Source organism: Schistocerca nitens, chromosome 1 (genome assembly GCF_023898315.1).
Source record: "Schistocerca nitens isolate TAMUIC-IGC-003100 chromosome 1, iqSchNite1.1, whole genome shotgun sequence".
Lineage (NCBI taxonomy): Eukaryota > Metazoa > Arthropoda > Insecta > Orthoptera > Acrididae > Schistocerca > Schistocerca nitens.
The window spans coordinates 373,362,051-373,387,246 of record NC_064614.1 but is presented as its reverse complement, the minus strand read 5'-3'; the positions used below and the strand labels follow the sequence as shown (position 1 = coordinate 373,387,246).

General features: G+C 39.9%; 1 protein-coding gene across 7 annotated transcripts in view; it reads left to right on the top strand.

Annotated features, from left to right (window-relative positions):
• LOC126248992 (SAM and SH3 domain-containing protein 1-like) overlaps positions 1-24,751 on the top strand; it is a 769,734-nt gene extending 744,983 nt beyond the window's left edge. For 5 of the 7 annotated variants that reach the window (XM_049950603.1, XM_049950597.1, XM_049950588.1 and 2 more), the window contains 4 exons: positions 3,073-3,224; positions 10,661-10,885; positions 14,963-15,113; positions 23,273-24,751. In XM_049950603.1, the coding sequence (XP_049806560.1) occupies positions 3,073-3,224; positions 10,661-10,885; positions 14,963-15,113; positions 23,273-24,525 (1,781 nt within the window). In that variant the 3' untranslated portion in view covers positions 24,526-24,751. The remainder of the gene's footprint in view (positions 1-3,072; positions 3,225-10,660; positions 10,886-14,962; positions 15,114-23,272) is intronic. The other 2 variants (XM_049950613.1, XM_049950622.1) reach the window with 2 other exon arrangements.
• The last annotated feature ends 445 nt before the right edge of the window (positions 24,752-25,196 follow it).

Below are 25,196 nucleotides of genomic sequence, written 5' to 3'. Positions count from 1 at the left end.
TCCAAGACAAGAACTTAAGTACAATAAGAGAAAGCAGTTGGTATAGTAGAATGTGTTTTTTAGTAATCCTTTTGGAACTACTTGTTACCAGCAGGTGAAAGAACACAATAGGTACTGTGTTCAGACTAATCCTTACTAATTTGAATGTTAGCACTTTCTTCTGCTGACACTTTCAATTTTGCTATTTGAGGCACAAAGCAGCTGATGATGGATGAAGAAGAGAAAATATCAGATTCAACTGTTGATAGCAAAAAAAGCATTTATGAAAAAGAAAAAATTGTTAGCATCAAATATAAATTAGTGTTAGGAAGTATTTTCTGGAGGTATTTGTAAGGAGTGTAGTCTTGTATGGAAGTAAAACATGGATGATAAACAAATTAGACAAGACAAGTGAAACACAAAGAGAAGAAGATAGGAATTAGATAGGATGTATTAGGAAAGTACTAATGAAAGATGAAGTTCTTTAGAGGCAGAAGGAAGGAATGAGGTGGGAGCTGATATGGGCATACAGGCAGGTGGAAGAGACCGACCAATAGAGACTGAAGCAGGGGGAGTTGTCGGAATGAAAACTATGTCAGAGGCACAGTTCCTATTTATGCAGTCCAGAAGATCTGGGGTTATGGAGAAGGCACCAGATAGCATGATATGCAAGACAACCAAGAAATAAACCACTTTGTGATTAGCTGCATGATCCACAACTGAATGATCCAGTTGGTCCTCAGTCCTAAAAGTTGACCATTAATCTAGACTGATGGTGGTCATACAGTTGTAGAACGCTGTGCAGTAGTTACAGTGAAACTGGTAGCAGACATAGCTACATTCACATGTGGCTTTTCTTTCAATACAATATGTAATGCGAATAATGCGGGAAGAATAGGAGGTGGTGGTTTGATGTATGAGAAAAGTTTTCTAACTATTCTGTTTGTCTTTTGGGGTTTAAAACAAGATGAAAGTAGGCACAGAAGGGGATTTATATTGGTTAACAAATACCACTCTAGGGCATGATCAGGAATGAGTTCAATTTTTTGAATCCTGGATGGATCTGTGTCACAAAGGGACACAACTTTGTGGTTGGGCTCAGGTTTAGAAGGAGTTTTTGGTGTATATCAGGATAATGAACACAATATCTATTTGTTAACAAGGCAAGGAGAGATGTGTGTATCTGCTTAGGGCTCAACAAAAATTTTAAAATACTGTGAGAGAAGTTTTGTTTAAGGCTACAAAAGATATCTTTAATGTTTGGATCAAAATTCAGTAGAATGGAAACATCTTTTATTACTATCTCAGTTTCCCAGTGGTATCACTTCTTCTCCTGTATAGTAATGATCAACATGCATGTCTGCAACAATGTGTGGTGTCACTAGCTTATCTTAAACTGGTGAGCTCAGTCAGCAGGAGGAGTGTGTTTGTATGCGTCTATGGACTCTCTAAACTGATTTTGCTATCCTGTAATTTATTTTTCTATAAAAGTAACAGTTGAGTCAGACAGACAGCTGAATAAGTTTATGGAAAAAGTACCTGAAAATTTTAAAATAGCAGATTATTTCACAGACCTCATTCATCAGCTAGAGAAGCAGATCTAAATACTGAATATCTCCTCTCCATTGTCTCAGGAACAAGAGCCTGTACATGAATGTCCTTACAAACCACACTTCCTACATTAAATTTTTGTTCTGACTTTTGACATATGCATGTAAAACTGAAGTACAGAAGAGTAGTAACAGAACCATGCTGTATCTGGTATCTCAGTAGTGAGAAGTGATGGTGGGAGATGAATAGATAGGGAAGGGTAAAATATTACTTTGTGTATAGCATACAGTGCTAATAAGAGTTAGATCCACTGGGAGGAAATGGGTTGATGCAGGATGAAAATTAATATTGCTTGGTTTTGGTTTCAAGGCTGTCACTAATACCATGTAGAAGATTATGAAAATAAGCTCACTGGACAAAAAATGAGCCTTAGCGAAATCATTGCAAGCTAAATTTAATACCATGTAAATCTGCCCCCGGACTTGATAAACACCTGGATTTGATTAGGAACTGAATCCACAAGGCTGTGCAGGTACACTGCATCCAGGTAAGGCCTTTACTGAGGCTTTTAGCATGCAGTTCCATCAAACTGCTGGTATGTTGATGTCAGTGTTTTACTTGTCGCTTCAGCATATCCCACAGATTTTCTATGGGATTCAAGTCCGGTGATTTTGCATGCCAATCGAGATATAATAGGGTGGGTCAGTGTTCAGAAAACCAGTCACATATTCTTACAGCTCTATGAACTTTGCTGTTATTGCCTTTATCTGCCTGTGTGAGCAATGGCCTGACTCCAAATGTTCATTGCATGCAGTTCCTAACCCAATGTTCTCTTGATAATAGGTGGGATGGACCTTCATTCACTGCCTGCAGCAAGACCTGTTAGGTCAGGAAGCGATTCTGGTTCACAAGCCGTGACAAATGTCTCCGGTCTCTCTCTGTCAGGGTCTTACTATGACCACAATTCTGAAATTGCATTTCATGGCCTCTGATTGTAGGCATGTTGAACAGTCTGCTGTGAAACAGCAACTTCACATACCACATGGCCATGGGTACAGCCAAACATAATTTCCCCTTTTTGCTACTGTGTCATGTCCTTACATTTACCCATGTTTACATCCAATGTCTGCTTGAAACATCAATGTCTCAGTGATTACTGCTGCCTTGTGCTCACATAGGGGCAATGGGTGTGCAGTTGAGTATGTGACTTGATTCTGCACAATCTGTAAAGGCTTCAGGATTCATCTGTACATATGCACTGACGTGACATATTGTCCAGTGAGCTTAGAATATGTTTTGATCTTAATGAGTTGGAAAAACATGAAATTGTAGCTGAGAACCAAGATTAAATCATTGCGCACATTGAAAATATTTTTTAACTTTTTATTCTACGACAGAGACGGGAACATGGGTGCATGTTAACCACCTTGGCTTACACAATGAGCTTCTGCTCTCATGCTTTTAAATTATTGGCTTCCTTGTATAAGTAATTTCTTAAGCAATGAAAATGTGTTACAGTTACTTCATTCTTGTCTCAAACAGGTACCCAGGCCCTTGTACCAGCAAGCAGTAATCATAGTTCAATATCAGCTGAAGACTGTGATACTTCCATAATTGGACCAGTTATAGGGAGAGCTCGGGCCCTTGTTGATTACACTCCTAGCCCATATGACAAGGATGCTCTCAAATTTAAGGTATGAAATGGAGGAAAATACCTGATGCACTAATGAGTGTGGTATACTTATTTTGTCAGTCTATAGAAGAGACTAAGCAAATTAATCATTAAGTGCCAAAGTAATTTCTACTAATTCCTTTGTTTAACACAATTTTAAACTACAATAAAATAACTGAGAACTAAAATATAAAATGAGCAAATCTATTTATTAGCCCCTCAATAATTAATCAGTATCAGAAAAGTCCATCATAAAAATAAATAAAAATTTAGTTTTGAACAAAGAAAATGCTGCCATTACCAGCAGCAACACTCAAATTGCAAACTAAATTTTCAATTTTTCAGTACAAAAGTATTCTGTAGTTTTACAATAGTAAAGTATCATTCTGAGATGAGGTAAGAGTTTGAAGGTGATAATACGAACATAAGTAAATTATTTAAGTTACAAATCTTTCTTTAATGATTCCAGAGATTCAAGAAGAAAAAAAATATAGTGATCAAAAAGAGACGAAAAAATAAATCACTTTCTAAAACAGTGAAACAGCTTGACAAATCCATATACATACTTTGAAGAACAAATAATCATGTTGATGTGGTGCCAATGAAAATAGTATCAACAATATAGGGCAGATATAATGGTGACAAATGAAAAGGAATCATATAGGCATACAGAAGACTTTAATATAACTTACACAAAGTGCAGAGGCTGTGCTAGAAAAATAAGCTATATTTAAATTTATTTGTCAGTCATTGATAGCTTTTGTTAGCACAGATATTACACATTAATACAGTAATAATGATGTAAAAAACTGACTCAACAAAAGCAAATTCAGAACTCAACCAAAGAACTGTGGATGTAAAAATTCTTTGCATTTCAGTGTACACCATTTGATATTATGAATTTAAACAATGGAAAATCCAAGATGGAATGCAACAATAATATGATAAGGATAGTCACTATTCACCATATAGTGGAGATGCTGATTCACAGATAGACACTACGAAAAGACTGCCAGAAAATGAGCTTTCGGCTGACATGGCCTTCATCAGAAAAACACACACACACACACACACACACACACACACACACACACACACACACACACACACACATATATATACATGACCAGGTTTCTGGCTGCTGAGTCCACATTATTAACAGTAGCGCATGATGGGACAAGCAAGCAAGTGGTGGGATTAAGGAGGAGACTGAGGCGGCAAACGGGAGGGATAATAGGGTCAAGATGGGGGCAGTAAAGTACTGCTTGGTAGAGCAGACAGGGACACGGTGGAGAGAGTGTAGGGCAGTTAGATGCAGTTGGGAGGTTAGAACAGGGGGGGGGGGGTAGCAGAGAAGGAGCGAACTAAAAAGAAAGACTGGGGGTGTGTTGGTGGAATAAAGGGCTGTGTAGTGCTGGAATGTGTAGGTGGAATAAAGGGCTGTGTAGTGCTGGAATGGGAACAGGGAAGGGGCTAGATGGGTACGGACAATGACTAGAGAAAGTTGAGGCCAGGAGGGTTACGGATATCTAGGGTATATGGCAGGGAGAGTTCCCACCTGCGCAATTCAGAAAAGCAGGTGTTGGTGGGAAGAATCCAGATGGCACAGGCTGTGAAGCAGTCATTGAAATGAAGCACACTGTGTTGAAATAATAATTAAATCAAGACCCTATTCTGCCAACAGGCATTGAATATACATCAACAGGGACAGTTGAAAATGTGTGCTCCAACTGGGACTCAAACCCGGGATCTCCTGCTTACATGGCAGATGCTCTATTCATCTGAGTCACTGCGGGCACAGAGGATAGTGCAACTGCAGGAACGTATCCTTTGCATGCTCCCTGTGAGACCCACATTCTGTCCACTCACTAATTCATAGTGCCCCTGCCCATTACGCTCATTACTCGTGGCAGACAATCTAACCGAGTCCTGTAAGAGTTTGGGCAATGCTTATGCATCCACACAGGAGGAGGTCAGTGGCCAGTTAGCCTTAACTATATGAAGATGGTATGTCAGAAAGAACAGATACAGTGACTGTGAAGCTCTCTAGAATGAAATGATAATTAAATCAAGACCATATGCTGCTGACAGTTGTTGATATACATCAACTGGGACAGTTGAAAATGTGTGCCCTGACTCGAACTTGGGATCTCCTGCTCATGTGGTAGATGCTCTATCCGTCTGAGCCACTGAGGGATGTGCAACTGCACATGCATTGCCCGAAGTCTTATGGGACTCGGTAAGATTGTCTGCCACAAGTAATGATTGTAATGGGCAGGGGCACCACGAATGTAGTGTGTGCATGTTAAGTTGGGAATGTGGGTCTCACAGGGAGCATGCAAAGGATAAGTCCCTGCAGTTGCACTATCCTCTGTGGCCCCGGTGGCTCAGATGGATAGGGCATCTGCAATGTAAGCAGGAGATCCCGGGGATAGAGGCCCACTCAGGGCACACATTTTCAACTGTCCCTGTTGATGTATATCAATGCCTGTTGGCAGCATAGGGTCTTGATTTAATTATCATTTCATTCTAGAGAGCTGCATGGTCACTGATGGTATCTGTTCTTTCAGACACTAAAAGAACAGATACCATCTTCATATACACTGTGTTGGGTGCACGCTCAGCAACGAGGTGGTCCAGCTTTTCCCTGATCACAGTTTGTAGGTGGCCACTCATGGTTGTCATGCCCACGTAGAATACAGCACAATGGTTGCAACTTAACTTGTAGATCATATGACTGGTTTCACAGGTAGCCCAGCATTTGAATGGGAGGTGATGCTTGTGACCGGACTGAAATATGTCGTGGTGGAAGGATGTATGGGACAAGTCTTGCATCTAGGCCTGTTACAGGGATATGAGCCATGAGGCAAGGGGATGGGAGCAGGGGTTGTGTAGAGATGGACAAGGATATTGTGTAGGTTTGGTGGGTGATGGAATCCACTGTGGGGTGTGGGGGAGGGTGGAAGGATAGTGGGTATGACATTCCTCTTTTCAGGGCACAACAAGAGGTAGTTGAAACCCTGGGGCAGAGAATGTCTTACAGTCCTGGGTGATACTGAGACACAAGGGGAATGCTCCTCTGTGGCTGGGCAGTGGGACGTTGGGAGGTGGTGGGTGACTGAAGAGATCAGGCACCCTACCCTATAATCATAACTGATGACAAAAGCTCCACCTCTGGTGCTTTGAACCACAAGAATTGCCTGGCAGAAGGAATCTGGCAGCTGTCAGACTCATTCAACTACAAATCTTACAACAGTGATCCGATTCCAGAAATCCCGTAGGATTTCCAGTCCCTCCTCAAATTCTAAGACCCCTCCCATCTCCCCAGAGTCCACCTCTCACCTCACCCTTACCATTCCCCTCACTCCTACCTTAACATGCTCCCTAGTGTTCATAAACCTAACCACCTGTGATTTCCCATTGTGGCCAATCACTGTTCCCCCACTGAGAGAATCTCTGCTCTCATAGACCAATACCTTCATCCTATTACCTGTAACCTACCCTCCTATATAAAAAATACCAACCATTTTCTCCACCATCTCTGCACAGTTACTGTTCCTTTACCACATGGTGCCCTGCCCATCACTTATGATGCCACCTCCCTTTACGCTAATGTACCCATGATCTTACTGCTATAGAACACTACCTTTCCCAATGCCCGATGGATTCCAATCCTACAACATCTCTTCTAGTCGCCATGACAAACTTTATCCTCACCTACAATTACTTCTCCTTTGAAGGCATTACCTAAAAGCAAAACTGGGGCACAGCTAAGGGCACATGCATGGCACCATACTATGCCATCCTACTCATGGGCCATCTAGAGGAAACATTCCTAAATACCCAGAATCCCAAACCCCTCATCTGGTTCAGATTCATTAATCTTCATGATCTGAATCAAGGATGAGAAAAACTGTATCAAAATTTCTCCAGAACCTCGACACCTTCTCCCCCATTCACGTCACCTGGTCCTACTCAACCCAACAAACAACATTCCTCGACGTTGACCTCCATCTCAAAGATGGCTACATCAGTACCTCCATCCATGTCAAACCTACCAGCCATCAGCAGTATTTCCACTTCAACAGCTGCCACCCATTCCATTTCAAGAAGTACCTTCCATACAACCTAGCCACCCACGGCTGTTGCATCTATAGTGATGAGAAGATCCTCCTGAAATATACCAAGGGTCTCTCCGAGGCCTTCACAGACCATAATTACTATCCCAGCCTTGTACAAAAGCTGATCTCTCATACCTTATCTGTCTACTCACCCACCACCTCCCAACGTCATATTGCCCAGCCACAGAGGTGCATTCCCCTCATGTCTCAATGCCACCCATGACTGGAGCAACTGAATTACATTCTCTGTCAGGCTTTCAACTATCTCTTGCCATGCCTTGAAATGAGGAATGTCCTACCTACTATCCTTCCCACAGTGGTACTCCATTGCCCACTTAACCTACATGATATCCTCACCCATCCCTGTACAACCCCTGCTCCCAACTACTTGCCTTGTGGCCCATATCCCTGTAAAAGACCTTGATGCAAGACCTGTCCTACACCTCCTCCTACCACCACCACCACCACCACCACCACCTGCTCCAGTCCAGTAACAAACATCACCTATCCCTTCAAAGACAAGGCTACCAGTGATGTGATCTACAAGCTAAGCTGCAACCACTGTGCTGCATTCTATACAGGCATGACAACCAACAAGCTGTCTGTCCACATGAATGGCCACCTACAAACTGTGGCCAAGAAACAGCTTGACCATCCTGTTGCTGAGCATGCCACCCAACATGACTACTTCACAGCCTGTGCCATCTGGATCCTTCCCAACAATGCCTGATTTTCTGAATTATGCATGGGGGAAGCTTCCCAGAATTATATCCTATGTTCTCATAATCCTCCTGGCCTCAACCTTCATTAGTTGTTGTCCTTACCCATCTAGCCCCTTCCTTGTTCCCATTCCAGTACTATATGGCCTTTTATTCCATCAATGCACCCACTGTCTTTTTACTTCTCTCCTTTTTGGTGTAAAGGAATGGCAGCTGTCAAAATGCAGATACAGTTGGTGGTGGCGGTGTGGAGTACCAAGGTGTGGATGGTGCCTTCAGAGGGGTGGAGGCCACCATCCTGGAAGATGGAACATTGGGTTGAGGAGAACTAAATGATATGAATGGGAGACAAGATGTTGAGGTTGTGAAGGAATTAAGGTAAGGTATCCTGGTTCTGAGTACAGATCAGGGTGATATCATCAGTGAACATGAACCAGACTGGAGTTGGAGATTTTGGGAGGCTAGGAAGGATTCCTCTAGATGGCCCATAAGCAGGTTGGCATAGGAGGATGCCATGCAGGTCTCCATGGCTGTGGATCTGATTTTCTTTGTATGTCTTCCCTTCAAAGCTGAAGTAGTTGCGTGTGAGGATATAATTGGTAAGGTGTGTATGGAATGAGGTAGTTGGTTTAGAGTCTGAAGGATGATGGGAGAGGCAAGGCCATGTGCATTGAGGATTTTGGTGTATGGGAGGGTGGCATCAGCAGTGATGATCAGGGATCCAGGAGGTAAAGGGGTGGGGGTGGTGCAGAGTTAGTGAAGGAAGTGGTTAGTATGTTTGATGTGGGAGGCTAGTCTTGGGGCTGCAAAGGAGCACTTGCCCTCTCCTCTCCCAATATCACTCTGGACTGGAACAACTGAACCACATCCTCCGCCAGGGCTTTGATTATCTATCAACATATTCTGAAATAAGAGTCATTCCATGCAGAGCCTTCCCATCCTTCCTAAAGTGGTGATGTTCCATAACACAACCAACCATGCCTATGCCACTCACACCCCCAACCCCTAGCCACAGGAATCATATTCAAGTAGAAAAATTATGATTTTTTAATCAATACTGACAAATATATAATGAAATAATAATATTTTATGGTTGCCATCTTAATTTGTGATCATTTTGGCCGTGACTTTGCCAGTATTAAAGGTTTGTAGCGAAAAGACTTATTATGCAGTACTAAGGAGCTGACTGAACATAAACAGTTGCCCAGTTCACTTCTTTTAGTACACACGGTGCTCAAGCTTTAACAAAATAGTCACAAAAGTCAATTATGATATTGGAAACTAGTTATAGCCTGAAAAATAGTGAATGGTTTTTGTAGTGAAGCAAATATGTAAATTACTGCATTCCTTCACATGCATTAAAATTAGATTATGCACAAGAATAAGATGAGCAAAAATTATTATCATATTCAGTAGAAACTGTATTATTGAACAGTCTGTAATAATACAGATCTTCACTAGGCCATTTGCCCCTAGAATCTTTGTTGAACTTCAAGCCTGCACAGCTTAGCTTTGTGTTGATTGCCATATTCTGTTGCCTCATTGGCAGAAGGATAGATGAAAATAATCAGTGAGCATTGTGCATAAAAAGTGTATTTGGTATGGAATTTACGCTTCAATTCAAAACAAAGTAACAGAGACTGGGCTTCTATCTACAAGAATTCTGATTTGTCACCCTCTTGACAATTTGTACATTCATTTCAACAGTGCTCTCATCTGCCTAAAACAGACAATGGTGCCAAAAGGATTATGCACAAAATGAAAGCACTTAAGTTATCTAATGCTCTCAAAGGATTGGTTTGGCAAAAATTAAACAATGAAAACTCCAGACAACAATATCAACAGTGTAGGAAAAGACAGATTACTACTTACCGTAAGTAAGACACATCAACTTGCAGAAAGGCACAATTAACAGACACACACATTTAGGTTTGGGCCACAGCCCTTATTAGTAAAAACACACACACACATACACACAAAGCAAGCACACCTCATGCACACAAGACCACCAACTTTAGCACTGTGGCCCAAGATGCTGGAGTTGGCAGTTGTGTGAATGAGGTGTGCATCCTCTGTTTTTTTCTTTTGTTTGTGTGTGTGTGTGTGTGTGTGTGTGTGTGTGTGTGTGTGTGTGTGTGTGTGTGTGTGTGTGTGTGTGTGTGTGTGTGTTTTACTGCTGAAGGCTGTGCCCAAAAGCCATACGTGAGTGTCTTTTAATTGTGCCCCTCCTTTACGGTAAGTAGTGATCTGTCTTTTCCTACATTTTCGAAAGATTTGTTTATTTGTAATGGACCGAAGTGTCATCATGTTATTAAGCACATTCCACGAATTGTTGGATCTAACTATGTAAACTTTAGTATGAAAGTCTATCTTCCTGATAATGTCATAATGTGAGGCTATTCACACAGCAGTCCAGGAAACACTAAAAGCACATGTGTTAGTACATTTCAGATGAGAAACAATATGTGCCTTTACTCAACACAACATAAATGGCAGTGTAGGCTACACTCAGTGATTAATAGAGAGCAACTATAATGTGTAAAAACAGTGTTTCATTGGATAACATACAAACCAGGCAGAAACCATTAATTTCATAATGATATGATTTTACTTTTCAGAAAGGAGACATAATTGACATAGTTACAATGAATCCCAGTGGGCTGTGGAAAGGTATTTTGCACAACAAAGTAGGTACTTTCAAATTCATCAATGTTGAAGTCCTGACTGAGAAAGGAAGATCCAGCAAACGTCATCACTCTAGTGGAAAGTACTCTCATCACTGTGTTTCTGCTAAAGGAAAGCCACACTCTGTGGAAGATCTACTTCGGAGAATAAATCTTGAGGTAGCTATAAACATATTACGTAATATGTATTAAAATGTCATTCACATCTCTTCCACTTCTTGCAGCCCATGCCATAACCCCCTCTTTCTGTATCTTCACTTCAGCAGCATTATTCCCATGATTTATCAAGAGTAATATTTGCAGATAGAGACTAGAACTCGGCTCCAGATTTCTGGGTATTTTTGTACTGAGCTCAAAGAAGAGCATAAATTATTGGCAATTTCCATTCTTTCAGAACATATAAATTATGTAAATTTTTTTTTGTGTCCCAACTCTCCCTAGCCCATTACCTACAAATGCTATCAATAACTTAGCACAAATTTTGAAGATCAAAATTGTAAACATGGAGCTTGTTGTGGAAATGGAATCATGTTAGAAGAGACTAAAAATTGTGTATGTTGGATGATGTTAACTTGAAAGGAGAGTAATGGGATTTTATGGAGATAATTGATAAACTTACCACCTTCAGAATAAGGGCTGCATGCATGCATACTCTATCTCTAAAAAGGATTATTGCGAAAACTAGCAAAGTTTTGTTCTTTTACATGTGCTGTCAATGACACCATACTTCCACTCTTGGATAACTTGTTTCCTTTACTCCTAAATTATTTACATTCTGTTCAAAACTTTTTCATTTAACTTACTCACTACTAAGCTAATTTATGGTGCATGAGCTCTTGTTCATTTTTGATCACTAGTTAACATATTTGGTATTCCTCTCTGTTATATTATTCTTAATTCCAAATGTTCTTACAAATCTGTCCCAATTAGCCCTTTGATATTCCTGGAATTTTTACCAACTTGTGTAAAGTTACTTCTTGTCTTCTTCTCTGCTTTTGAACTCTGGAAAAAAAAAATTGGTACACCTGGAAAGATGGCATTGATTTTGATCCAGTGGTGGCTTATGCCACCTGGGGGAATAGTAGAAGTACTGATAATGGTTTCAATGTCGTCTGCCAACAGATAACATGGTGGCATAACTACCAGAGCACTATCTGTGTCTACCCTTTAATTGGGAATGCTCACACCCAGAAGGCTCAGTGTGGTTCAAACGTGTGAAGCAAGCAGGGAACCTTGCCATGGAGATGCACTCATGCTTCCTACAACCAACTGAGCACGTTTGAAAGGGGTCAAATTGTGGCCTTCCAAGTGGTCCTTTGAGAGAAATGCTGTGTCAGCTGTGCAATCATGCTGGTATCAGTGGTCACAAAGACATGCTCGCACCTGTAGATGAGGTCCTGTATGTCCATGCAGCACAGAGGCCTGCCAGGATCGTCATATTGTAAGGGCAGCAGTGGCAGATCGTACAGCTACCACAGAACAGATAAGACGACTTGGGAGCCCAGATGTGTCAAAACGGATTGTTGCAAACCATTAATTAGCAATGGGATTATGGGCACATGCACCTCTAGCCCATCTTCCACTCATGCCACAGGAAGGACATGCATGGCTCAACTGCTGTTGCCACAGGATCACTCGGAAGATGGAATAGCATGCTGCGGTCTTCAGCTATGAAAGCAGATTCTACCTGTAAGCAAATGATGTTCATTAGCAAGTACAAAGTAGACCTGGTGAGCACTGTCTCAAATAGTGCATTTGTCCAAGACACACTGGCCCCATCCTATGTATTATGGTCTGGAGCATGATAAGCTACAACTCTCGTTCACATTTGGTGTTTCTGGAGGGGATGCTAACCAGCACTCAGTACATGCAGAATGCGGTTAGACCTGTTCTTGTGCTATGCGTGCAACAGGAAGGTGACATGTTGTTCCAACATAATAATGCTCACCCACACACTGCCCGTGAAACTCAATGTGCTCTGCGAGAAGTGCAGCAACTTCCCTGGCCAGCACAATCTCCAGACTTTCTCCAATTTAGCACATATGGGATATGATGGGACTAGAAGTGACTCATCAACCAACAACTCTTACAGAACTACATGAACAGGTCAAACAGGCATAGTATAACATATCCCAGGACAGTATTTGCCGTCTGTATGATCAACTGGATGTCAAAGTCAGCACCAGCATTGCCAACTGTGGAGGCTACACCATGTACTAATATCATTGTTTGAGCATAGGTTGGTACCTGGAACCTCAGAACCACTTGTACTATTGATTGGTAAAGGTAATCATTTAATGTACCTCATATGCACTGTTACAACAATAAATTTTGAGAGAACTGGAAACCACTAAAGGAGTGTAATAATTTTTTATTCTGGCAGCATATATGAGACAGCTCATCAGTGTCAAAACGTAAACAAAGTATTAACTATTATAGACTGCTTAAAAGTGTGGTGTGTCCTTTGGTACAGTCTGCCACAGTTACTGCTCAGTTTGGCTTAATACTTTCATAATGTTAGACATGACTTTTACCTCTAGTCATGATGTTTTGATGCACTGTTACCATTTTATGACTTGATCGAATGATCTGCGTAACTGACTTATGTGGTAACTTTAAATTTATTTCAGTTTGAAACTAGATGCCACATAAATAAAACTGATTATGCACCATGCAAGATTCCGACCATGTTAGGTTTTGTAGACGGGATTGCCAGCATTTTCTTGCAGACTTCAATGTAATATTCTGCCTTATAGCATTATTTTCTAATGCTAACAATTAAAGTTCAGAAGGTATTCATTGTACAGGGTCATGCAATAAGTATATTATGTAAAGCTGCAAACAGAGCACCTTGCTGAAACCTCTTCATGGACCTTGGAATACTTACACTCATGTATCAATATGTTTACTCCTTAATGGTGCTTGTAGTTAACAGTAAGTTTATTTAGAATGAATGGTGACAGCCATAATGTGAAAATTGAATATTAGAAGTGGAAATGATTTCCATATGGACTGTGTGTCCCTTTTGAAGTTTCAGACATAAGGCAGGAAATTAGAAACCTCTAGATGCTAGAAAATAAAGTAAAAGAGAAACTAATTAACTGTTTTTTCTATAATCTATCAGAATATTTGGAATCAGAGTTGTAAATTCCATTAATGCTAATATTAAACAGTTTCTAACTTATCCAATGTAAAGACAACAATTAGATGTTTCTGAAATTAATAAAATTACATAAATGTTTGGTATGAAGTAGTAGCTAAAAACAGCTACTAAAAGGTCTAAAAGAAAAAGCAGTAATTGTTTCAAAGTAGCTACTTTTTTTTATTTACACACAGAAAGAAAAAAGTTATATGGAAAAAATTCCCATAATTAATCACATGAGGAATTACTATATCTCTAGTTATATTTGGTTGTTAGTATACTTTACAGAAGTATCCAGCGAAGGATTTTACTGCCCTTTAATGCATGACTTACCTTGTTTCACATTTCTGAAGGCTCTCCTTCATTATTGCATTTATAGAATACAAAGTGTGAATGAGTGAACATTATATCAGTTATGAAGGATTACACAACAACATTCACAAGTACAGACTGTGTGGTTCAACTTCTTCTGTATCACAGATAGTATATGTTGGACAGTCCTCTTGTTTTATGTCTCTAAGTTATGAAAGCTAGGAAAGATGAAAATGTGGTTCATTGCATAATGTACTGTTGCCCTTATGAATAAAAGGCTAGATTTGGTGAAAGAACTTGATTTTTCATTCAAAAGTTTTTACTCAGCCTTTCTTTCCCTTGACAAAACCATGAGTTTATTAATTTTCCAGATCAGCTCAGGAAAATGTTATGATGGTTCTTGCTGGTAGCAACTGACACCTTTCCCATTCCTTGGCCATTACTAACATATCCAAAATAAAGTAAATTCATATGGTGAATGTTCATTAGTGTTGTTGTTGTCATCATTATATTAATTTTGGTATTTTACAGAGTATGATTATGGAATTTCAGTTTTATATTCATGAGTATGCTATAGACAGAGCATACAGAAAAGTGAATATGAACACTAGGCACAGAGACAGTAAAAGGGACATTAACAAGAGGACATATATAACAAAAGTGCATGAAATATAACAAGTAGAAAGCTTAAAATATTACTGTACTAACATTAGTAATAGTAACTGTATAACTGCAGAGATCCCAGTCTTCCTATTATTAATTAATTATGATTCAACTTGCAGGAACATATATCCGTTTTTGTTTTAAATGGCTATGAAGATTTGGAATTGTTCAAAGATCTGGAAGGAGAAGACCTTGATTATCTAGGAATTAATAACCCAGAACATCGAGCAAAAATACTGACTGCTGTTGAGTTGCTGCATGATTATGACTGTAAGTTATCACTGTTTAAAGAACGATACCCAATAATTTCTTATTCTGTTGGTTTGCTTGTACTCTATAGCACTGACCCTGAGAGAAAAATAAATTTTTGTTATCATTTCCATATAACAATTGGTTTTGCACACACTTTCTTTTCAATCACAGACACAAGTGACCGAGTTATCTACTAAAAATTATTGTTTCCTTGTATAAAGTTATTTAAATCTGCAGTTAATTCTGACACAACCTAAATGTTTGATAGGACTCTGATAACTGACTTGTTGTTGATAGTTTCATGGTTTTCTTTAATCATTTTCTGTACACTGTTATAACTTAAATATCAGTTAGTAGCAATAACAAACATGCGATACTCAACTGGCAGTTTCACACCTGCCCCCCCCCCCCCCCCCCCCCACCCCCACCCCTTCATCCCCTCTTTGCTCCTTTTCCCAAATGTAATGCCTCTGATACAAATGAGCATTTATACTGCAGGAAAAGTTTACTGTTACAAATTTTATTTCTACAATCCATAAATCTTTCCATGCTGCCTGACACCAAACACAACATTGCAACTAATGTGGAGTTGGTGTCCTCTTTATAACTTACATAATCAAATATAATCAGATCTTCTTAGACTATCAAAAGGATGTTGGACATCTGCTGAGAGACCAAACTATATCTGTAATATAATGATATCCAGTTATGCAGACAATCTTCTGATATCTTATGAATAAAAAATTCCTACCTCTTTCATGAAGAAAAGGTCATGGGAAATAATTTTAAAAAGCATATGACAATGGCTTCAGTTGATAAAGAAGTAACTGCAAGGGAACACATGCAAGTGTTCAAGAAAAACTATTGCAAAACTGCAGAGCAAGTATCTCTTACTGACAATAACAGCAGCAGCAGTATTTACTGTAATACCTTCCTGAGCTCTGAAATGAAACACTTTGGTATGTGCAAAAAGACATAAGAAAAGAAACATACAAACGATGAAAGATCCTATGAACTTGTATCATTAGCAACTCAATCTCTTGTGTTCATGTTTCACTCCTACAGTTCATTTTGATAACACTAATGTTAGCACTTCTGACCCCTGTCACCTCTGCTGATGCTAAAATACTCTAGCAACTCCCATTTCTCTTATTTTCTATATTTTAAGTCACTTTTACCTCTTTTTGTCCTCTCTTTTCTTACTACTCTTTTTCCAACACATTCCAGTTTTTTATCATTAAATTAAAACACACCATACATTCATAGGCATTTGGTGAAGCTAAATTGATAATGTTCTTGGTTAATCTCATCTTTGTTCATGAAAATATAAATATGGCACTGGCAGACTGAGACTCAAATTTGGGACCTTTGCCTTTCAAGGGCAAGTGTTCTACTAACCGAGCTACTCAAGCATGACTCACGACCCATCCTCACACCTTTACTTCTGCCAGTACCTCATCTCCTACCTTCCAAAATTCACATATGTTCTCCTGTGAAACTTGCAGGATTAGCACTTCTGGTAGAAAGGATATTGTGGAGACATGGCTTAGCCACAGCCTGGGGGATGCTTCATATCATAGCACACTCCACTGCAGAGTGAAAATTTCATTCTGGAAACATTCCCCGGGCTGTGTTTAAGCTATGTCTGTGCAATATCCCATCATCCAGAAGTGCTAGTCCCTCAAGTTTTGCTAGAGAACTTCAGTGAAGTTTGGAAGGTAAAAGATGAGGTACTGGCGCAAGTAAAGATGTGAGAATGGGTCACAAGTCATGCTTGGGGAGCTCAGTTGATAAAGCACTTGATGGAAAGGGAAAAAGTTGTTAGTTTGAGTCTTGGTCTGACACACATTTTTAATCTGCCATTAAGTATCATATAAGTGTGCAAACTCTGCTGCAAAGTGAAAATTTCATTCTGGAAATACACTCCTGGAAATTGAAATAAGAACACCGTGAATTCATTGTCCCAGGAAGGGGAAACTTTATTGACACATTCCTGGGGTCAGATACATCACATGATCACACTGACAGAACCACAGGCACATAGACACAGGCAACAGAGCATGCACAGTGTCGGCACTAGTACAGTGTATATCCACCTTTCGCAGCAATGCAGGCTGCTATTCTCCCTTGGAGACGATCGTAGAGATGCTGGATGTAGTCCTGTGGAATGGCTTGCCATGCCATTTCCACCTGGCGCCTCAGTTGGACCAGCGTTCGTGCTGGACATGCAGACCGCGTGAGACGACGCTTCATCCAGTCCCAAACATGCTCAATGGGGGACAGATCCGGAGATCTTGCTGGCCAGGGTAGTTGACTTACACCTTCTAGAGCACGTTGGGTGGCACGGGATACATGCGGACGTGCATTGTCCTGTTGGAACAGCAAGTTCCCTTGACGGTCTAGGAATGGTAGAACGATGGGTTCGATGACGGTTTGGATGTACCGTGCACTATTCAGTGTCCCCTCAACGATCACCAGTGGTGTACGGCCAGTGTAGGAGATCGCTCCCCACACCATGATGCCGGGTGTTGGCCCTGTGTGCCTCGGTGGTATGCAGTCCTGATTGTGGCACTCACCTGCACGGCGCCAACACGCATACGACCATCATTGGCACCAAGGCAGAAGCGACTCTCATCGCTGAAGACGACACGTCTCCATTCGTCCCTCCATTCACGCCTGTCGCGACACCACTGGAGGCGGGCTGCACGATGTTGGGGCGTGAGCGGAAGACGGCCTAACGGTGTGCGGGACCGTAGCCCAGCTTCATGGAGATGGTTGCGAATGGTCCTCGCCGATACCCCAGGAGCAACAGTGTCCCTAATTTGCTGGGAAGTGGCAGTGCGGTCCCCTACGGCACTGCGTAGGATCCTACGGTCTTGGCGTGCATCCGTGCGTCGCTGTGGTCCGGTCCCAGGTCGACGGGCACATGCACCTTCCGCCGACCACTGGCGACAACATCGATGTACTGTGGAGACCTCACACCCCACGTGTTGAGCAATTCGGCGGTACGTCCACCCGGCCTCCCGCATGCCCACTATACGCCCTTGCTCAAAGTCCGTCAACTGCACATACGGTTCACGTCCACGCTGTCGCGGCATGCTACCAGTGTTAAAGACTGCGATGGAGCTCCGTATGCCACGGCAAACTGGCTGACACTGACGGCGGCGGTGCACAAATGCTGCGCAGGTAGCGCCATTCGACGGCCAACACCGCGGTTCCTGGTGTGTCCGCTGTGCCGTGCGTGTGATCATTGCTTGTACAGCCCTCTCGCAGTGTCCGGAGCAAGTATGGTGGGTCTGACACACCAGTGTCAATGTGTTCTTTTTTCCATTTCCAGGAGTGTATAAATAGTTTTGGACACTGGAAATCTTCCAGATGAACTTATACATGTACAGTTGTTTGAACTTTGGTACCTCTTCAGCATGTGAAAAGTGTTTTTTGATGGATAGTCAGAAACATGATATTATAGTGATCTTCTGTCTACAAACCAAAATGGCAGGTTATGTGGCGATGGTAAGGGTGACACATCATGAAAGGTGGAGTTCTAGAAAATTTTGTGTGAATGTGGGAAATGTTACATAGCATAAAACACACACATGGAATAAGAATTGTGCATTGATATCAGCAGCACACCCTTCATATTCAATCATATAAATCTGAAATTGCTTAATTTTATATTTCCATTGGTCACACAATGTATTATAACAACATTAAGATCCTAGCCACAACCTCTCCTTTTTTTTGCAATTCATTGGTCAAGGATGTGATAGAAATATGTCTGGTAGGCAACCTAATAAAGTGAGAAAACTCCGCTTGCAACTCATCTTCACTCTCATTACGTATTCACTTATTAGCATTCTGACACCCACAAATGGTTTTAACAATGTCCAGTTAATTCATTATCATTTTGGTTTGGCAGCATCTACCAGGCAGCCCTGTGTTTCTTTGCACTTGGTACTAGTGCGTTTTAATCTATCATGCATTTCTTATTAAACTGTACAACAGTTATCTGTGACAGTGGTTACATTTAAAATGTCATCTGTGACTAGCATGCCTTGTGCTTCATGTTATACCTTGTGTCACATGGTCCTGATGTCTCAGTGAAAAATAGGTACAGATTCATGCTAAGTTCATTGATTACTCTTGACATTGGCTGGAAAGCTTTGAACTGAAATATTGGAAGATTGTGTCTTGACTGCATTCTCAAAAACTGATGAAACAGATAAACTCTACTTAGGCTTTGCTCTATTTGAAAGAGTAATGCTTGGCCATTTCTATGTGCATATACTGCATAACAGAATGTGAGACATGTAAAGCATTGGATTTTTTGGTATTTATCTAACAAGCTTCCTCAAATACTCCCATCAAACAGCAGCTTTCTGATCACATTCACCACAAAGTAAATGTACTAACTGCTACTAACAAGTTGTAACCATTTGGGCAAACGTAAGAATTACATTCAGAAACAGAGATGATGATAAAGAAATGAAGGTTTAGATGGTGCTATACACAAATGTTCTATGTGACATAGTTTTAATCAGTAACAACACAACGAAAGATAGCTGTGTCACAGACATAACACACTTTGTAACCAAGCACTCTTTATACAGTATCTATGTAGGTAAAGAAGAGAGGTACATGTGTGATGAGTTGCAAGATGTGTTAATGAGATGACACTTCCAGTTTCTGATGGATGGAAAGAAGTAATACGGAACTGAATGAAAATCAAACAATGGACTTTAAAAAACAATATCTCAGTTCCATAAAATGTAATAATGTAATATTGCAGAAAAGTCGCCAGGATACACAGGATGATAAAATTAAAATTCCAGTTTCAAAACACTGTAAAAAAGTAGCCGCTGTCCAAAATGACATCAAATTTGAATGGAGTGTTATCAAAGAAGGGGAAAACATTATGGAAAACAAGATTAACAAAAATTTTACCACTATGCATTGTAACAGGCAGAATATGCAAAAGAAAAAACACAATGTACATGGCTGCTCCTTACTTTGTGCCAGGTACGCTTGGCCTCACTGTCTCAATATAGGATCACACACTGCTGGTGAAGCACTTTTACGAGAATAGTGACTGTGTGCCAGTACCTATGCAGGAGTTCCAGGCACTCAAAGGTATGAAAAAAGGTACTGGTCTGTTATCTGTGAAGGACCTGGAGAGAATGATTATGAAAAAAAAAAAAAAAAAAACAGATTCTTTTGAAGGGCAGTGTGGCAGTGGGAGGAGAACAATTGGTCTGATTCAATAGAAGATGTGGCCACAGCACTGCAGGAGGGCTCGAGCACCAGTGTGCAAACATGCAGTGCATGGGGAATAGCCTGAACTTTGGACATGACTGTCAGCACAATGCATAAAATTCTATGAGATGTCCTGCATTGCTATCCATCCAAAATTACCCATGTCCAGGAGTTGCTTCATGCTGATCTGCCAGTTTGACAAACATTTGTTCTAGAATTTCTTGCTTGCATGGTAGTGGCAGTGAATGGCCATGTGGACAGAAGAAATGCATTTCCGTCTCAATACACAGAACTGCAGAATATAATATGAACAATGGAAAATTGACTCGCATGTCAGTGGGTACCAATTCTTTCTGCAAAGATAGCTGTGTGGTGTGGGTTGATGGCATCTTTTATCACAGGGCTATAATTTTTTGAGGAGGTGGTTCCTACACATCCTATGTGCTCCATCACTGGTAAACACTATGCACCAACATCATTCTAACCCTTTAAAAGTGAGGATGTATAGGTAGGATCATTTTTATGCAAGATGGCACTCCTTCACACACTGCACACCCTTCAAAGCTGTAGCTGCAAAGGCGTTTTGGAAATTCTAGAATTATCAGCTGTCATTTTCAGGCAGCCTGGCTATCCAGATCACCTAAACTTAATCCATGTGACTTCTGGCTGTGGATTTATCTGAAAGACATTGTGTGCAGTTCTCGGATTACAAATTTAGCTGAACTGAAGGCATGTAATGTGCATGACCCTTGAGACACTCCGATGTGGAACACACTTTTTCTCATTTTCAAGTTTTGGCAAAAAGTGTTGGACAACATATTGAACATGTCCTTTGTCAGTCTTAAAACAATTAAAAATTGCTTTTTATGCAATTTTTGGCCTTTGTACAATTAAAAACCAATTTTTTCCATTTAGTGTGGTGTGGACTGGCTTACCTAACAGTGCTACAACCATTGAATGACAAAAATGTGTATGGTCATGAACATTGCTCAGTGTAATTGATTGAATGTGCAACTCACACCATGGCCATTATATTGTGATTCATTGGTCATTTGTACCCAAATCAATTTATGTTATGATGCCTTCAGTGCCATGTTATGGGAAAATTTTTGTTTCAGTAATGTTTCCTTCTTCTTCAGTAATACTCCATTCAAATTTGACACCATTTTGAGCAGCATTTCCATTTTTACAGCATTCTGAAACTGGAACATTGATTAGAATCACCCTGTATAACAATTATGATGTCTAAAGCTAGAAAGGAGATGAAACAGTTGTGGAGATTCACCATTTAGAAAGTGGAAGCTTATTGCCACACAGAAAGGAAGACAATTAGAGACAAGGAGAGCAAGTAGTAAGAAATTACAATGAAAAGTGTACACTGAAGAGCAGGTTGGTTGCTCTGAGACTGTGAGGTGATGATCTAAATACACGAATGGCAAATAACAAGTGGAGTAAATAACTGTAATGACTTTTGGTGAAACTATTGGCATAACTATTTGATATAAAGTGCACATCAACAAATACTTGAAGACTAGACATTAAGTGCCTGACAATAAGAAGTCCTGTGACACTTGTGTATTTGCAGCTTATTGATGGTAATATGAATAGTATTTAAATATGCTTTGTTATTAATGCTGTCAAATAACTGAGATTAATTTACTGGAGAAAAATCTTAAATGAGTAACCTGTTATGAACAAATATACAACTTGTGTATGTGCAGAACAGTACACCAACTTACAATTGGCCACTGAGCAGCACAATTATTGCAATATGAAAGAAATATTTTGGAGCTACATTTAACTATATATCAGCTGTTTTTGTTTCATTAGCACATATTCAATACATACTCCCTTGGATCGAATAAACTGTAAGACCTCACTAGTTAACACACAGGATAAATACATAAATTACCATCACATTTGTAAGCGACTAATGAAGATTCCTTAAATATGTGAATAATGCATACACTGAAATATTCTAGTTGTGCTAACCAAACTCAACAAAAAAAGACAAAAAATCTTTATCTTATGCTTTAGTAGTAACTTCACTCTTAATTTACAGTATCTCTCAAGGTGCAAGTGTATTAAGTATTTTTAACAACAAAATGAAAAGGATAGGTTGCTACTCGTCACATAGACGAGACACTGAGTGGCAGGCATGCACAATGAAAGAGACTGTTAGATATTATTTAGCAATTGGAATAAGTTCTACACCAGATGTAGACAAAAAAAAAAAACTCGCACACATTCATGCAAGCACACAAGGCCTTACTGTGACTGCATTAGAGGTGAGCAGCAATCAGAGATGACAATGGCTATGTGTCTGTGAGTTGTGCTTGTGTGAGGTGTGTGTGTTTGCTATGGTAGTACAGATGCAGGTGTAGTTGGGTCTTAGCCCAAGAGATGACAATGGCTATGTGTGTGTGAGCTGTGCTTGTGTGATGTGTGTGAGTTTTGTTTTGTCTCTGTCTGTTGATGCACTTACACTGCTAGCTCAATAATATCAAGCAGTCTGTTTCATTGTGCCTGTCTGCCAATCAAAGTCTCCTCTATGTGATGAGTAGAAATCTAACCTTTCCATATTGTTCTTCCATTATGGATTTTCAGTGTATTTTTTGTGTTTTTAATATTTTACTATAAAAAGATCAGAATGACTTTATTACCAGTATTTACTTGCAGTGTAAAAAGAAAGAGTCAATTATTAAATTGTGTTCTCCCTTTTGTTTTCCTCCATCTTTTTTAATTTTTTATTTTAAAGAACAAAGTACTTACACTATCAGACTAAGTGAAATCTATCAAGGAATTTCCTCTAATAATACCAAGCTCAGAACTGTTACCAGACTTTTTTCTTCTAAAAAAATGAAACAAAGGTTCTTTGTCTGAAGATCTGACGATCTTTGTTATTTTCTTTTGTCATTTTTTAGCTCCAGAAAGTCCTGTTGATACAGACGAAGAAGATCAAAACTCAAGTACTGAAGATGATGCAGGCTCAATAAGTCAGCATTCAGAATGTTCAACATCACAGTTCAGTTCAAATAGTAAATGCTCCTCATTTCAACGTCTCCAGTTTCCTCGAGACTCTGGATGTTATGATGCTTCTATGAAAGAGAGAATGCATTCACATCACAAACACCATCATCACAGGAAAGGACACAGTGGAACTGTGATGCAGCACCATCACCATCACAGTCATCACTCTCAGAAATGTGAACAGGATTGTTCTAGCCAAGTGGACTGCACTGGCTCAAGAGTGAGAGACTGTGGTTTAAATTTAAGGCATTGCAGCAGTGTAAAAGAAATTCCTAATAATTTGGACTCGGGTATGCTCTTTCAGAACCAGAGTAACACAGTAAAAAATGAAATTGTGGGTGTAAGTGACAAGCATTCACATGCAGTCCACACTGCTCTGTCCCATCATGAATCTTTGGATATGAGTGAATTGGACAAACAACTATTGCTATCACAACAGCAAAACTTCCTTCCAAATATTCCTGTAACTTCACTGTCTGGGACTACGGCTTCATCAGCTACAGAAGTTTCTCAGGACAAGTCCATGGTCAGTGTTTCCAACTCCCCTGTACGAACCCCAGCAGACTCTTTCGCATTAGCACGAGGGAAGTTAGTATCTATCGATTCCTCTAGAAAAGGTGCTCCACCAGCCCTGTCTTCTCCAATTAGTGGTTCACGAAGTGGAAGCAGTAAAAAGCAACAAATTTTAGAGTCACCAAGCAGCAGACAGTCTCCAAGTATTTTTGGTTCTGATGGCTCTCCTGTGGTAAGTAGTGAAATGTCAGCTTCACCACCCCCTTGTGGTATTATTGAAGATACATGTGAGACAAATGCTAAGCTGACAATGGTGAAGTATGTGGTGGGTGGGAGTAGTGATCTTGGATTGGGTTGTGAGAGTGGCAATATTGTTACAGGTGGAGGAAGAGGTTGTAGCTTCAGTGAAAAATCCAGTGACTCTGGAGTAAGTTCAAGCTCTTTGTCTTCATCAAACATAAGAGAAGGTCGAAGTGGACATATAATTGGGTCATCAGGGATGACTGTAATTGACAGCCCTACAAGAGCATTCCTTAATTTTGGCTGTGTTAACAACAACAGAGCTTCACCAACACACAGTAACAAGGGACATACTGTAATGTTACAAGAACTTGAAAAAAATTCATATCAATAACCAAAATGAAAGACAATGTGCTTGACAATTCATATCAATATTTAGTCAATAACATATTTCCTAGTCCTGAGCCCCACTATTGTGTATAGTCCTGATTGTTTTAAAGATGAAAAAATGTTGAACTAAAATAATTTGTTAGTTATTTCATTTTTAATTGTTTCTGAATATTGCAAAATATTGTAAAAATGTGGTAAATTCCTCTTGTAAATTATTGTAAGATATTGTAGCAAGGACATATGTTTTATCAGAAATAAAACATTTTTGCAGTTTAATTTAAACTTCAGAATTGTTGAACCATAAATACCTTCAATCTGTCCTTTGTTTCAAAGAGGACAATAAAATATTGTAGCTAGAAAACAAGGAAAGGAAAAATGATCATAATATCATTGTTCAGAAGGGGAAAAAATCAGAAGATGTGAAGTAAGTAAACAAGAGACAGTGACAACAGTCATAAAATTTTGAATATGCCAGCAAAAAGGTGTGCTCTCCTTTATACTCCTACACATTTATATATTTGTATACAGAATCCAACCATATGCATCCTTACTCAAGTGAAATATTTTATGGACTATAATGTGAAAAATTCATTTGATTGCTTGGTTATTATTTCTTTAAACTAATTAGAACAAATATTATTTATAAAGAAAAGACTATTCAAAGTAAAATTTAAA